The 15,113-nt window shown below is 36.6% G+C and overlaps 9 protein-coding genes across 9 annotated transcripts; 5 read left to right on the plus strand and 4 right to left on the minus strand.

The window, feature by feature from the left end:
• Positions 1 to 9: 9 nt before the first annotated feature.
• C9374_004888 (uncharacterized protein) lies at positions 10 to 1,272 on the minus strand (the record flags this gene model as incomplete). Its single annotated transcript, XM_044694576.1, has 3 exons — positions 10 to 536; positions 596 to 1,083; positions 1,163 to 1,272. 3 exons carry the CDS (start codon positions 1,270 to 1,272, stop codon positions 10 to 12), a joined length of 1,125 nt encoding a protein of 374 aa, XP_044548600.1.
• Positions 1,273 to 1,447: 175 nt separating this feature from the next.
• C9374_004889 (uncharacterized protein) lies at positions 1,448 to 3,182 on the plus strand (the record flags this gene model as incomplete). The annotated part of the gene is made up of 2 exons (XM_044694577.1): positions 1,448 to 2,077; positions 2,130 to 3,182. 2 exons carry the CDS (start codon positions 1,448 to 1,450, stop codon positions 3,180 to 3,182), a joined length of 1,683 nt encoding a protein of 560 aa, XP_044548601.1.
• A 9-nt stretch (positions 3,183 to 3,191) lies between these two features.
• C9374_004890 (uncharacterized protein) lies at positions 3,192 to 5,549 on the minus strand (the record flags this gene model as incomplete). Its single annotated transcript, XM_044694579.1, has 1 exon — positions 3,192 to 5,549. The coding sequence occupies one exon, from the start codon at positions 5,547 to 5,549 to the stop codon at positions 3,192 to 3,194; it is 2,358 nt and encodes a 785-aa protein (XP_044548602.1).
• Positions 5,550 to 5,708: 159 nt separating this feature from the next.
• Positions 5,709 to 8,193, plus strand: C9374_004891 (uncharacterized protein; the record flags this gene model as incomplete). The annotated part of the gene is made up of 3 exons (XM_044694580.1): positions 5,709 to 5,777; positions 5,899 to 6,250; positions 6,311 to 8,193. The coding sequence occupies 3 exons, from the start codon at positions 5,709 to 5,711 to the stop codon at positions 8,191 to 8,193; spliced, it is 2,304 nt and encodes a 767-aa protein (XP_044548603.1).
• Positions 8,194 to 8,299: 106 nt separating this feature from the next.
• C9374_004892 (uncharacterized protein) lies at positions 8,300 to 8,971 on the plus strand (the record flags this gene model as incomplete). The annotated part of the gene is made up of 1 exon (XM_044694581.1): positions 8,300 to 8,971. The coding sequence occupies one exon, from the start codon at positions 8,300 to 8,302 to the stop codon at positions 8,969 to 8,971; it is 672 nt and encodes a 223-aa protein (XP_044548604.1).
• Positions 8,972 to 9,009: 38 nt separating this feature from the next.
• On the minus strand, positions 9,010 to 10,000 carry C9374_004893 (uncharacterized protein; the record flags this gene model as incomplete). Its single annotated transcript, XM_044694582.1, has 3 exons — positions 9,010 to 9,664; positions 9,756 to 9,803; positions 9,963 to 10,000. 3 exons carry the CDS (start codon positions 9,998 to 10,000, stop codon positions 9,010 to 9,012), a joined length of 741 nt encoding a protein of 246 aa, XP_044548605.1.
• A 484-nt stretch (positions 10,001 to 10,484) lies between these two features.
• C9374_004894 (uncharacterized protein) lies at positions 10,485 to 11,930 on the plus strand (the record flags this gene model as incomplete). Its single annotated transcript, XM_044694583.1, has 1 exon — positions 10,485 to 11,930. One exon carries the CDS (start codon positions 10,485 to 10,487, stop codon positions 11,928 to 11,930), a length of 1,446 nt encoding a protein of 481 aa, XP_044548606.1.
• Positions 11,931 to 12,445: 515 nt separating this feature from the next.
• Positions 12,446 to 13,138, minus strand: C9374_004895 (uncharacterized protein; the record flags this gene model as incomplete). Its single annotated transcript, XM_044694584.1, has 3 exons — positions 12,446 to 12,610; positions 12,772 to 12,895; positions 13,017 to 13,138. The coding sequence occupies 3 exons, from the start codon at positions 13,136 to 13,138 to the stop codon at positions 12,446 to 12,448; spliced, it is 411 nt and encodes a 136-aa protein (XP_044548607.1).
• A 357-nt stretch (positions 13,139 to 13,495) lies between these two features.
• On the plus strand, positions 13,496 to 15,031 carry C9374_004896 (uncharacterized protein; the record flags this gene model as incomplete). The annotated part of the gene is made up of 1 exon (XM_044694585.1): positions 13,496 to 15,031. The coding sequence occupies one exon, from the start codon at positions 13,496 to 13,498 to the stop codon at positions 15,029 to 15,031; it is 1,536 nt and encodes a 511-aa protein (XP_044548608.1).
• Positions 15,032 to 15,113: the final 82 nt, after the last annotated feature.

Consider the following 15,113-nt stretch of genomic DNA (forward strand, 5'->3'; position numbering starts at 1 on the left):
GATTAGTATTTACTTTTTGTTCTTCTTTTTCTTTGGTTGCTTGTCTTCTCCTTCATTTTCACTCTTCTTTGCATCCATCTTTCTTATCAAGCTTGAATAGATACTATCTGAAACAAAATCTTCTTTTTGAAAAGATTCAATAGTTATAGCATGAGATGGCACAGCATTGACGCTCAAGTCACCAGATTGCTTTACACTAAGATCTGCAACATGCACATTTGGAGAGGAAGCTGTCAATAAAGTGATTTGTGTCTTGTTATCAACTTGATAAACAAGGAAATTCAAAATTTCACTGCCCATGGGAATGGTGATTTTTGGCACTAATTCACAAGTTTCAGTGTCGAGTTGCAAAACTTGAATGTAGTCAGCTTGCTCATACAAGACAAAAACAAGCTTAGTACTACCAATCGTCACACATTGCAAAACGTTTGGATAATTATTTTCACCACAATCATAACTATACTTAAGGGCATCATCAGAGTCAAGTAAATATTTCCAAACTTTGAGAGTGCTATCAGTACTGGCGCTAACCAACACTAGTATCATGTAATGATTAATCTTTCTAGAAAAATTCACAACTATTGATTCCACTTACAGTCATCATCTGCTAATGAAATGCATGAGACCATTTCAGTGTGTCCCAAACAAAAGTTATGAACCAAGAAATATTCAGGATAATTAGTAATTCTAATTTTTTCGTCTCTGTCGCTAGTAATAATATATTTCTCATTTAGAATTAATCCTGTCAACATGGCAAGGTGTCCCATTTTAGGAGCAGGTTTTTTGATGAGCTTGGGAGAAGCACAGTTGGCATCAAATTCTGACAATAAATTAACAGCGTAAACATCTCCGAATTTATCTCCTATCCACAATTCTTTAGTAACTGGATGAACAGCCAAACAACTAGGTTTTTTAACTAATTCAATTTTTCCGACACACTTCAATTGCGTATTGGTATCGTTCAACAAGAACACAAGCACTGATTTGTCTTCACTTGATGCTACGATAAAGTATTTTCCTTCAAATAACAATGACTTCACATTTGCCTTTTCCAATTTATGATTCAACAATTCCTTTTGAAGGCTTTTCATCATCAACAATATTCATCAAACAGCAAAATGTTTTCAAAAAGTTTCTTCTTCGGAATCCCATATCCTCTTACCTCTTATCAAAGATATGAATATTTGATCCAACACTGAAAGCAATCAAGCCTTCTTCTTTTGAGACAGCCACTGCAGGCAAACATGTAAGCGAAGGAGATGATGAAGACATTTTTTTAAAGTGTTGTGCACTTTTGATAATTCATTTTCAAAGGTAATCTTGAACCAATCAAACACAGAACACTTGGCCTTTCTGATACTGTTTCTCTTTCTCGATCGTTTTAAATTATTTCATGGTCCTCTGTTTGATGGTTCACTTTGTTTGACCTCACTCAAGCGCCAAAAAAATGCTTCCACCATCAAACGGATCATCATCCGTTAATCCACAACAAGCAGGGGGCCAGCCAAATCCAAAATCAGTTGCACATATGGTTGCATCGGGTGGAATTCAACAACAAAATATGGGAAATTTATCATCATTGTCCATGTTAAGAGACGTTCCTGGATCATCAAGTGGAAATTTATCATCACTGTCTATAAATTCTACTTCGTTAATACAATCGGATTCAAGTCTTTCTAGGTATTCTACATCACCAAATCAATATGATCAATATTTACCAAAAAAGAAGAGAACATTTAATCATGAGAAATATTTTGTGATGGAATCAATTTTAATGAAAGATTCCAAGTCTACAGCAAATCCTGCAAGCTTGGCGAACGCTTCAAAGATTTACTTTGTGAACGACTTTTTCTCAAATATGGTGCACTTACAGCATGTCCTTCCAGATGTATTGGTGCAGCACATTTTCAGTTTTATTACATTTCCTCTTGCATCTTATTTGAAGCGTTTTTTTCATCATCAAAATAGACAATTTACATATGATTATCAACAACTCGTTTCAGAAAGTAAGAACGACCAAAATCTATTAATTCCTGATTTCATAAAAGAAAATGTAGTTCTCATTCAAACATGGAAGGTAGGTTTAATTTAAACGACCATTGTGTGCATTTAAGCATTTAAACCATTAGGAAATAACAAAATTATTATTCGGAAAACGCAAAAAACAACTAGTTCAATCATCATCGGCAAGCATGGACTGTACAGATGATCATACTGAGTCCAGTGTTGGCACAGCTTCAACACCTTTCTTATTGTGGCGCAATGTGGATTGCAGCGTTCAATCATGTTATGAATATGACCAAGAAACTCCTCTGAACACGAAACAAATAAGAACGGTGCTATCTACATTCACTAAAATAATCTCTTTCGACTTTAGTGGAAATACTTCCTTCAATAATAGATGTTTAAAATACCTAATGGCCAGAAGCCCTAATTTACAAAGTCTAAATGTGAAAGTCACTAGAGTTGATTACGATGGTTTTAACTACTTACTTAACAAAACTGAGAATGGAGAGAAGTATAATGATACATTGAGGGAGTTAAAGTTAACAAAATTCTTAAGAGCAAGTATTCCTGCATCAGATTTCAACTTCTTCAGCAAGTTACGAAAATTACATTCTCTGGAAATGGTTAATCACCAATTAAATGAATCTCAAGTATTGTCCATCATTCAAGTGGACGCAGAAAATTATAGACCATTCATACATCTAAATTTGAGCGGATGCCAGATTCCTACTGAGATTTCTAATGTAAAAACTCTCACTTCACTAGTGCTTGAAGATTGTAACATTACACCAGAGTTGGCCAAGTCATTACTCAACAACCTTCCTCGTCTCAAGCATCTTGATTTAAGCAAAAATAATGGATTGACACCAGACGTTTTTGAAAATATTTCTCAACATGAGTCGTTAAGTCACCTCAGGCTAACAGGAACAGATGTTTCAGACGAAGTTGTGAAAAATATTTCCAAGAATGGATCAATATCAATTCTTGATCTCGATTATACCAAGATCACTGTTAAGGGTATGAAATGCTTGTTTGGTGTTGGTCAAGAAGACAAACTGGTTGGCAAAATATCCTCCTCTCTATCCACTCTTTGTGTTCGTAATTGTGGACTCTCTCAAACCGAGTTGAAGAAGGAAATTCCTCTTCAAGGCAAAGCGTTCTCAATTAAATTATAAGAAAATAATTTATTCATCATCTTCCCAATCTTCGTCCTCTGAGGTTTGTTTTTTTTCAATTTGTTCCTCTTGTTCATCATCATCTCCATTCAGAGCATTCAACAGTAAATGGTGTATCAAACTAATACCTTGATATTCGACTCGTTCAGCAATTTCTCCACTCACAAGTGCAACCGATGTTTCGAGCAGATCTTCAATTCTATCTTTGGAAAATTGTCTCACTTTAAGTTGGTCTGTTATTCTAGGAACTGTAATGTCAAGTATTAAGCTAAATTCGTCAACCTCCTGATGCTTCTTCTTCTTTTTCATGTGTGATTCGATTAATTCAACGAGTTCTTCCATGCACAAGTTGTCCATATCAACGCCCTCTAATACGTTTCTTCCGTTCAATATTACCTCTTCCAAACTAGGAGAGTAACAAACAATAGCAATCATCAACTTGAGAGATATTAAGTGATGACCAATAGAATATTCCAAAGTCTCTAACCTTTTGAACATGTTTGCAAGTTTGAAATTTTGCTGTTTCAACTCGCTTTTTTCAGCGTCACAAATGCACGGCCTCTTTTCCTCATAATATGGATCGATCAACGAAATACCTACAAGTTTTGAGGCACACTTCGACTCTGATAAAACCTCAATGACTTGTCCTGATAAGTTACTGGAGAGTAATTGTAGATACACAATGTTGGGAGTATAAGACAATATTCTTGACAGTTCATCGTTACTACAAGTAATCAACAATTCTAATGACATGAGATTGGATAACAATGGAGAAATATTTGGTGATGGTGCTTCATAATTTTCTACGAGTTCTCTTCCTCTAAACTCTAGACATTGATATGAAAGTGATAATAAATTAGGAGTGAACTTGGCAACAATAGGAAGCAAACGTTTGACCATTGAATCACAAACCCAGAGGCTTTCTAAGCGTGGACAGAGTGGAAGGATGTAACTGAGAGTATCTTCATTCAGTCCACTGTCATTAATGTAAAACAAGTCAACGCCCTCTGTACCATACGAAAGAGCTTTTAAGTTGGAATATTGACCTCCCGAAAGCAACTGTTTGAGTACTTGGTTTGTAACTGGCGTTCGTTTCAAAGAAAACTTTGTGATGGAGGTTGGTAAAACTAAACCTTCTAGACATTCGTCAATGTATCCATTTGATTCAGAAGGTTCGATTCCTTTCAACTTGAAGACCTTTAACTTGTTGGAATGTTGCACTGTGGATTGCAAGAAATTTCTTAACCATGTCCCATATAATATGTCTTTGATAACAAGAGTTTCCAAGCTTGGGAGTGCATTGGTGAGCGCTTGTATTTCTGTGGAATTTAAAGTGTCCATATTGTCAGACCCACCAAATATTAACTTTTTCAACTTTGTGAGCTTTTTTTGGGAAGAGAGAGACATAATAGTGCTCACCAAGGATACAATACTAACACCTTCATCATTTTCAACTTGAATACTCTCGAGATGATCTGCATTATTCATAATAATTTCTTGAATGGCTTGTGACGTCTCACCAGTTGAGCGAATTCTTTCAACGAGTTTGATTTCAATATTTTTCAGCGCTGGATATTTGATCGATTTGAGATACTTTTGTGCATCTATTGTGCCTACAGAGCGAATAATTAGGCTTTCCAATGTTGAAGACGATTGTGTTAATAAATTTGAAACGAATTCGCTCATAATATTCTTATTTTCTCCTTCAAGAACTCCACCAAGAATAATAGTAATATTTTTGAATTTAAAAGAGCCTTGCAACGCTTTCTTCATGCCATCTAGAGCATTGCTTGAAAAATTTGGAATCGATTCACCAGCTAGCTTTAAATTGAACTGTGTCAAAGATGGAGTTTGGCATAACAAGTCAACCAAATTGCTCAACACTATATTATTCTCTTTTTCGTTTAAAACCTCATCAAAACTCCATTCAAACTCTAAAGTATGCAAATTTTTAAAGTTTGGAAGGTTCACTTGATTATTCCTCCTTTTGAATGAGTCTGAGAGCAAGGCTTCACTCGACAATGTTAAACTTGTCCAGCTAGCACCAAAGCACTTCATAAATAAATTAGCATAGAACATTGGAGGAGGATCCCTCACAGAAGCCCATACATTATATCCAGACCAAAACTTCTCACTTCTGCTCACTTGATAAAACTTGGAAGAAATAAAAGCCATTTCATTCAACACCTCCGATAATTCAAAACATGATAAAATACTTTGCATGATCAAATCCGAGCTTTGAAGAATTTCTGCTTGATGGGATTGAGCCTTTTTGACCTTCTTGGGACGTGTGTTTAATGAAGAAGCAGCAGCGGAGCCTCCACCACGAGAAGCTTTAGATTTTGGTTGCGGCATTTTTCTTTTCATTTTTTTTCTTGAACAAGAGAATTCATGAACGGTTTGAAAGTAAAGCCAGGATTAAGAAGTGAGAGTCATAATTGAATTCTTTCATTGTTTGTGTTGAATACTTGTGTTTTTATTGAATTCATTAGTGTTTGTGAGTTGTGTTGCACAGTTGTAAAAAAAATGAATGATGGGGAGACATTGCTCCGACATCAAAGGTTTCGACAATTTCTTTCATCGTTTCAAGAGAATGTGAGTATGAAAGCGTACGATGATAAACAGCATGGTTGATAACAATCATACATTCCGAATAATAATATTCAATCATTTTCAAATTTTCATCATCAACATTTTCTTTGATATGTACCAATAGGGTGAGAATATTTATCATACCCGATTAAAAGGATTACTATCTAAAACATCATCATTGCAACAACCACATACGAATGATTATTTTAGGCTAGTTGTGGATTTGAATCATATTCGGGATTTTGACCCTGCACTTTGTTATAAATTACAGATGGAGCCTTCGAGTTGCATACCGACTTTTGAGCTGGCATTGAACGAGGAAATACAAAGAATGGATAGCAAACATTTTGAAATGAATACATCATCTAGGAATTTTATAGGCCTTACAGGAAATGCAACTCATCACACATCTCCTAGGTTTTTGCAGTCTTGTCATATTGGAAAAATTGTCTGTATAGAAGGAATTATTACTAGTTGTAAGTGTTGTTAAATATGCTACTGATTTCAAGATTTTTATACAAACTTGCCACACGTAGGCTCTTCGGTTTGCCAGAGATTACTAAGCTCGGTTCACTACTGTGAAGCTACAAAAAAGTTTTTGAAAGTGGAATACTCGAATAATATTGCCTCAGATAATATATTTATTAATCCAATACCAGTGGAGGATTCTGAGGGAAATATTTTGGATTTTGAATTTGGACTTTCAGATTTTGTGGACACTCAAAAGATTGTTTTACAAGATTTACCAGAGAAATCTCCTGTTGGGCAGCTTCCCAGATCTGTGGAATGTATCCTTGAATGTGATTTATGCGATACAATTAAGCCTGGTGATAGAGTTAAAGTTTATGGAATTTACAAAGTTCTGTCGATACCAGGTCAATCAAATAGAAAACAATCTGTCGCCAAAGTTGCCTTAATAGCAAATAACATTGACAAAATTAGAGGATACATTTCTCCCCTAAATGACATATCTGTCAAAGATGGCGTATTAATTCATCAACTCTCTCAATGTCCAAATATTTTTGACATTTTATCCAATTCTGTTGCTCCTTCAATATATGGACATGATATAATCAAAAAAGCTCTCCTTCTTTTAATGCTTAGTGGTGTTGAAAAGGAATTTGAAGACACGTGTACGAAAATACGAGGTAATATCAATGTTTTACTCATTGGAGATCCTTCAACAGCAAAATCTCAATTTTTACGATTTGTGTTGAACACGTCACCGTTGGCGATTTCTGCAAATGCAAGATCTTCAAGCGGAGTAGGTTTAACAGCAGCAATTGTTTCAGACTCTTCAACGAATGAAAGAACCCTTCAAGCAGGTGCCATGGTATTAGCAGATAGAGGAATTGTTTGCATTGATGAGCTAGACAAAATGACTGATGTCGAGCGAGTTCACATGCATGAAGTGATGGAGCAACAGACGTTTTCAGTATTCAAAGCTGGTATTGCGGTAACTCTGAACGCCAGATGCTCTGTACTCGCTGCATGCAATCCAATCTATGGCAAATATGATAGAAGTATATCTATTCAGAGAAATATTCAACTTCCAGATTCTCTCCTCTCCCGTTTTGACCTTGTATTTGTACTCACTGATGACAACGACTCCCTTCTCGATAGAGAAATTGCTACCCATGTCCTTTCCTCTCACAAATATTTCCATGATTCATTCAAGCAAGATCTTCTTAAAGACGAATTGAATAGTACTCTCTTCTCTATTAAGAAGGACTGTGCTGATGAAATTAGCTACTCTGATGCTGAAAATATTATCAAAAAATCAGAGAATTTTGATCCATCCCTTTTTGTTCCCCTTAATATCCTTAAAAAGTATATTCAATATGCCAAATCCAAACATTTCCCAACTCTCAATGACAAATCCAGAGAAATGATTTCACAAAAATATGTACAGTTACGAAATCAGTTCATGAATGTAAATAGCCAAAGAAAGACATATGCACCCATCACTCCTAGAACTCTAGAATCTCTCATTCGCTTGTCCTCAGCTCTTGCAAAACTCCATTTACGTGATGAAATCATCGAACAAGATGTTGAAATGATTTTTAACATCTTTGATAGCAGTTTAGATTATTTAAATTGTGGAATGAAACGTCAGCAAATGATGACTCTGTCTCAGCTTCCATCCAAGAAGAAGAAGAAGAAACAAGACTCATTGGATAACAAAAATAGTACACCTCCAAATTTTGATTATGTTTCGTACTTGAGAAGTCATTTGATAAGAAAGACACATAGTGGATCCATTCCGCTTCACGAATTTAAACAATTCATTCTTGGGCAGACTCCAAAAATGGTGGAAGAAGATGTATTGGATTTAGCTCTGCAACAATTTCACGAGCAAGGATTTTGTGTACTGAGTCCAGACATGAACAATGTGCCCACGATTTACAGATTTTCGTGAATTTTTAGAGAAAGCGTTTTTGGAAATCATGAATTGGACATTTCAGGAATTTCCCTTATTTGCTGTTCGTTTGTGTCAGCCTTATTAACGACCAAACTATAAAAGAATGCAAGCATCCAATAACAGTTTGAATTCAAGCCACTTTTTCAACTGTTTTCTCAGTCTGAATAACACTGATGATCAAGAGGACTTTGATGGGTTTGATCTGTTGTTTGGAAGTGGTTTTAGTGATGAGCAGAGCACGTCAACCTATTCCACAGACTCCAATCAGCAGTGTCAACTCTATCCTCAAGTTCCCCAAACCCCTCAAACTATGATGGTTTCAAACCAATCAAATCTGATGTCATCCCCATCAACACAGACATATCTGTCCTACCCATTTGGTCAGCAGCAAACTAATTTCGTGGATTCGAATTGCATGTTTTCAACATCGCCACTCCCACCTTCCCAATTGCAAATGTCTGTATCGTCAGGCCCGTTCGATCGATCAGAGCCCTTGGTGTATTTTGAACAACAAGCAAGTACATTCACCATGTTGCCAGGCTTTCAACCACCTTGTAATTCTATCATCAATCAAGTAAGCAACGCCAACACATGTCCTCCATCTGGCTGCAACACAGCCTTATCAGAGGAAGAATTAAAGTCGTTTATTGCGTCAGAATGCCAAAAGATCATTGATCGTAATTGGGCAACACTTCCCCCCTTAAAAGCCCAAGCAACCAAGAAAAGAGACAAGTTCGATCTTGAGACAGCAATCAAGAAAAAACTAAAGAATTAGAATTTAAAATTATTTTGGTGTTATTAATATTTAAGTGCTTATTGATCGTCAGTGGCAACAGTTCCTTGTGGGGCTTGAGTGGCAACCTTGTTCTTCTTCTTTTGGAGGTAGCTGTATTGCTTAATTGACTTTCTGGCCTTGACAATTGCTCTAACAGCGCTAGACTCCTTATCTTGCTTTGTAATTTCTCTTGTTTCAACTGCAGCGACAACCTTCTTGATTGGCAAAACAGTACCCTTGACTTGGGATTCAACCTTAGTGACTTGGCTGTCAGCAATTGGTCCCTTCTTGAGAGTACCCTTTTGTCTTGGGAACAAGACAATTCTTTGCTTGTATTCTTGGAGTCTTTGAACGTTGGATTGGAGTCTCTCTTCGCTCAAATCTCTTCTTCTGGTGTCAATAGCAATACCAACAGTCTTGGCGAATTGGAGAGGAATACCAGCTTGCTTCAATTCCTCAACGGAGAAACCTCTTCCCAAACTAACTCTTCTGTTATATCTTCTTCCGGAAAGTCTGACAACAGGACGTAACAATTCAGTTGGGCGTGGGAAAACATTCTTAGCCTTCTTGATTCTCAATTCTTGTCTCTTCTTGGCCTTGGCTGGCTGATCGAAGAACAACTTGGTTCTGTTAGTCCATTGCTTCTTCCACTTTGATTGTGGCACTGCGTTGTTGTGGCTGACCATTGTGTTTCTGAGTGTTCAAACAAGATTTGTGTGAATGTCAGTATGAAAATTTGAGAATAATAATAATAATGAGTAAAAAATGCGTGAGTAATAGGTACCTTTTGACGTATTTTTTTTCGACAAATTTTTTCAAAAAACCAGTCAACCTAAACTAAATACTTTACAATGTAAGCTATGGTTTGGCAAGGCCGATGGTTTGAAGAGGTGCACATCTATAACCAAGAGAGCAAACAACACATCTTCCTCACACCAAGTTGGGCTATATTGTTGTACGCTGTTCAATTCTAAATGGATTGTGTCACTACTCAATTGTTTCTGCAGCTTGATTGAATTCTTGAGACATTCGATATTTATGAAAGTGGTGAACATAGAAGGAATGAATGGCGTTCTTCAATAAATCTTTTACACCACCAAGTCAGTTTCGTTCCAGCACAAACAAATCTTCGGAGAATAAGAATCCATTCAAATCAAAAATAATTTTCTTCATCTCTCTCACACGGCACGCGCTGTTGAAGCGAAAAAAGTATTTCTTTGAAAGAAGACCAACACACGAAAGAAATTCAACAACGTCAGTGTTTGGCCATTGTTACAATAATTTCATTTGCAACTCTAGAGCATTCCGAATTGAGTAGAATTAACAAAGAAAGGGATTTTTCTATTATTTAATAATTTTCTTTTCCTCTTTGACCTACCCTTTACAATTCCGATCATTTATTCATTCATCGTTATTTCCGTTATTTGAAGAGTTTTCTACAAGCAAACCACCATTTCATCACCATCATCATCATCATCATCACACTAAATTAACTTCTCAACACCCATTTTCCATGAATACCCAACAAGTAACAACCAGCCAACAAGTCCACAGGAGAATTGAAACCCTTGCGAATCATGTCCTCGTGTCTAATAACAGTCGGAGCGAAGAACTTTACGATCAAAAAATTTTCCATCATTGCCCTTCGCAAGCAAGCTTGAGCGTACATTGCACTTCAGGTAACAGCAATCAAAAACCGATCAACAAGACATCATCCTCCTCTACCACAAATAATACCAACAAAATGACCAGTATTTTCGGTACTATTCCTATGGCTCCAAGAGATCCAATCTTGGGATTGAATGAGTCTTTCAAAGAAGACTCCTCTCCAAACAAAGTTAATTTGGGTGTGGGAGCTTACCGAACAGAGGAAGGAAAGCCAATGGTATTGAGTGTTGTAAGAAAGGTAGAACAAATGATTCTTGATCAGAATTTGGACAAGGAATACATTCCACAAGATGGATTGGAAGCTTTTAGAAAAGTCTCTCCCAAGTTAATGTTCGGTTTTGACTGCAAAGCTATCGAGGAAGGAAGAGTGGTTTGTGTTCAATCCATCTCTGGGACCGGTGCTTTGAGATTAGGAGTTGAATTTATTGCTAAATTCTTACCACCAGGAACTGCATTGTATGTCAGCAACCCAACTTGGTCCAATCACATTCAAATTTGTCAATCTGCTGGAGTTCCTGTCGGATATTACAGATATTTTGATAGTAAGACAAATGGCTTAGCATTTGATGACATGATTCATGATTTGAAGACCATTCCAAACAAGTCTGTAATTCTTTTGCATGCCTGTGCTCACAATCCAACTGGTGTTGATCCAACTCCTGAACAATGGTCAGTCATTGCTGATGTTATCCAACAAAAGGGTCACTTTACATTCTTTGACAGTGCTTATCAAGGATTTGCTAGTGGTGACCTGGATAAGGATGCATTTGCTATTAGAATGTTTGTGGACCGTGGTATTGAAATGATGGCTTCTCAAAGCTATGCCAAGAATTTCGGTCTTTATGGTGAAAGAATTGGTGCATTGAACTTTGTTGTATCTAATCCTGAAACTGCAAAGCAAATTCAATCTCAAATGAAGGTCATTGTTAGATGCCTTTATTCCTCACCATCATTGCAAGGTGCAAGAATTGTTGCCATGACATTGAATAGTCCAGAATTGTTCCAATTATGGAAGAAAGAACTAGTAATGATGAGTGACAGAATTAAGGAAATGAGACAATTACTTTTTGACGCCTTACAAAAGAGAGGAACCCCTGGAAAGTGGACTCACATTCTTGAACAAATTGGAATGTTTTCATTCACTGGTCTTCAAAAGAAGCATGTACAAGTTTTGATTGAGAAATACCACATTTATCTCACTGATAATGGTCGTATTTCCATGTGTGGCCTGAATAGAAAGAATGTGGATTATGTTGCTGATGCTATTGATTATGTTGTTAGAAATTGTTAATGCACACTAACATCCCAAATTTTCATAACATTGTATTTCATTATTGACCTTGTACACTTTATCCATTATTTATTAAATTGAAACTTTGTTGACAGATTTGCATTTACTTGAATTCGATTCGAAAACAGTACTCACTACTTTCCGAAAAAAGTGGATCACAATGAGACACTCTATTCCGAATTCCGTACCTGTATGGTAGTTGTGTAATGAATAACAAAGCGTTCTGAACGTATCATTTATCTTCTCTTCACAGAATCTTTTTCCAGAATTGCTTTGTTTTCCTGAATCATTTGTTTTGTTAATTCTTTCATCCGACAATTATTATATTTCTCGAGTTCCTTCTCACAACCGGAGAGCCCCTTGTTGTTCAGCACACAAAGTTGCAACGCATCCTCTTCAACATTACACAATTTAGTTTTATTTTTCATTTTCTCCTCATAGGGAACAATAAAACCTTGAGCATCATCGTCTGATTGTTGGTCGAATTCTGTTTTATTGCTTGGTTTGGACATTTTTTAAGCTAGTACACCACTGGAGCCTCTTGTTTTGGAGGAAGACGAACGCTCTTCTGTGTTGATGCTTTCATTCTTGAATCGAATCTTGTACTTGGTCTTGAAAGCGCTCAATTCCATTTCTTTGTCATCCAAATCTTGATGTAATTTCTTGACAGTGTTTTCCAGCTGATGAGCAGTTGCATTGTTCAATTAGACCATTATTGTTGTTCACAATTCGTTGTTGTTAAATTAAAATTGCATGATCCGTTTCGTAATCAAAACATTATTTGTGTCAACGATAGTTCCGAGGTTGTTGAGTCAATCATGATTGTGAGTGGTCAACTTACATTTTCCATGTTTGATTCCACAGCAGGAACAACTTCTTTCACTGTTCTTTCAGCTAACACTCCTCCAATTAATCTATAACATTTTCTGTCTCCATCCAATTCTCTTAAAGCAGTCAAAACGGAACTGGAAGTACATGATGTAACAAGAAATATATGAATCATGGTCATCATACAATATCCGACAAAATTAAAATTTCATCATCATCCTCAGTATGAAGGTTATATTCTCCTCATTCCGAACATACCTATGATCTCTAATTTCCAACTCCAATTTTGCTACAGTTCCAGCAATATTGTTGTATTCTTGTTGCAATTTTGAGAAATGTTCAACAATTTGTGATTCACTTGCAAATTCCTGTTCACTCATTTTTTAATTATCTGTTCGTTGCTTGTTTTTGATACCACCTGTAGGCCTAAGAAGAAACGTCTTGAAATCTATGGCAACTCTGAAAGAAATGTTTTCAAAGTTTCTGGGTGGGATGAATTTCTCGGAATCGATCAGACACGTGTTCCATGCCTGGCGAGTCTTGTTTCCTCAAAAAAAATTCCACGACAATAATTCATACAACAATTAATGAGAATGGTGTGGAGCGATACTCGTCATCCTCATTATCGGAATGGGAGTAGTTGTTTCCCTCGGCCTAGAACTCATATAACAGTGGCCGTAATGATGGCAATAATGGTAGTGGTGGCGGTGATGATGATGACGATGGGAGGTCGTGTCATGGCTCAACCAAAAAGTAAATCAGCAGAAGAATGGATAGAACTAGGTGATACAGATTTTAGGAATCGAGAATATCAACAGGCAATTTCCAAATATACAAATGCTCTGGAGGTGGATAGAGAAAACAAGAGAGCACTTTTAAAGAGGGCTGAAACTTACCAGTTAATGAAAAAGTTTATCTTTGCTCTTTCCGATGTTGATGCTTTGATTCGTATTCAACCTGATCATACCCAAGCATTGTCCATGAAAGGACAATTGGCTTTATCACTTGGTTTATTTGATGATGCAATTTCTGCACTGGAATCTCTTATTTCGTTGAAACCAAGCAATGAATCAACAGAAAAGTTGAGAAAGGCAAAACTCGGAAAATCATTGTATCAGGGACTTATCAAAAATACTGACGGTGACACTATTGACGCAAAGCTGGGGCTTGACAATGACAATAGTGGACCAGTCGCAAAAGCTTGCATTCAAACAATTACAAAATTAATTTCCGAGGAAGTAGGAGCCAGAGAAAGCTTAAATTTATTGATTCAACGTGCTCATTGTGCATTGCGAGCAAAATTATTCCCTATTTTAACTCAAGATATTAAGACTATTTATGCGAAGGAAAGCTCAAATGTAGAGGCTACCATTCTTTACACCAAATATTTATACCTGTTAGGAGACATCTCCAATGCTAAAAACACAATCAAAAATAAGTGTCTACGAGTAGATCCTGAACACAAAGCATGTAAAGAGTTGTTCAAGCTTCTCAAACAAGCAGAAAGCCTTCATGAAAAAGCAACTTCCGATTTTGCAAGCGGACATCATTTACAAGCTGTGAAGAGCTTTAAGGCATATATTGATCTTATGGAAGACAAGGACTCCAAGAACATTTTACCTGGTGTCGATTTAACTGATACAAAAGCCAAATTGTGTGAATCATACAGTGAAGCACAGGATCATACCATCGCTGATGACGGTATTAAATATTGTACCACTCTTATCGACTCTCTTGGTGACGAAAACTCAGAATATAAGATGGCGTGCCTCATTTCAAGAGCACAACTCCATGTCTTGCAGGAAGACTTCGACAAGGCAAAGAGTGACGCAAACCGAGTCAGAGAATCTGAACATGCTAACAAACATCAGCAAAAGATCCAACAAATTTTAGGTAGAGTTCAACAACAAGAGCGAATTAATTCCCAAAAAGATTACTACAAGGCTCTTGGATTTGATAGAAAGAAGAAGAATGAAGTGTCCCAAGACGACATTCGTAAATCATACAGAAAGCTTGTCAAATTATATCATCCTGACAAGCACAAAACACCACAAGAAAAGGAAAAGGCTGCTAAAAAGTATAAAGAAGTTACAGAGGCCTATGAAGTTCTGAGCGATGAAACCAAGCGTAGACAATACGATGCAGGTGAATTTGACACTCAACATGGTCACGGTGATCAAGGCGGTGGATTCCATCATGGTCACCCATTCAGTTCCTTCTTCCAAGAAGGTGGATTCCCAGGTGGTGGTGGCTTTAGATTCCATTTTGGATAGTTTGAATTTTGAAACACAAAGATTTCTTTTATTTATGTTTTTATTGTGAGAATAAAACACTTCAGTAGTGAATGTTTATGAA

Source organism: Naegleria lovaniensis (assembly GCF_003324165.1).
Source record: "Naegleria lovaniensis strain ATCC 30569 chromosome Unknown tig022, whole genome shotgun sequence".
Lineage (NCBI taxonomy): Eukaryota > Heterolobosea > Eutetramitea > Acrasida > Naegleriidae > Naegleria > Naegleria lovaniensis.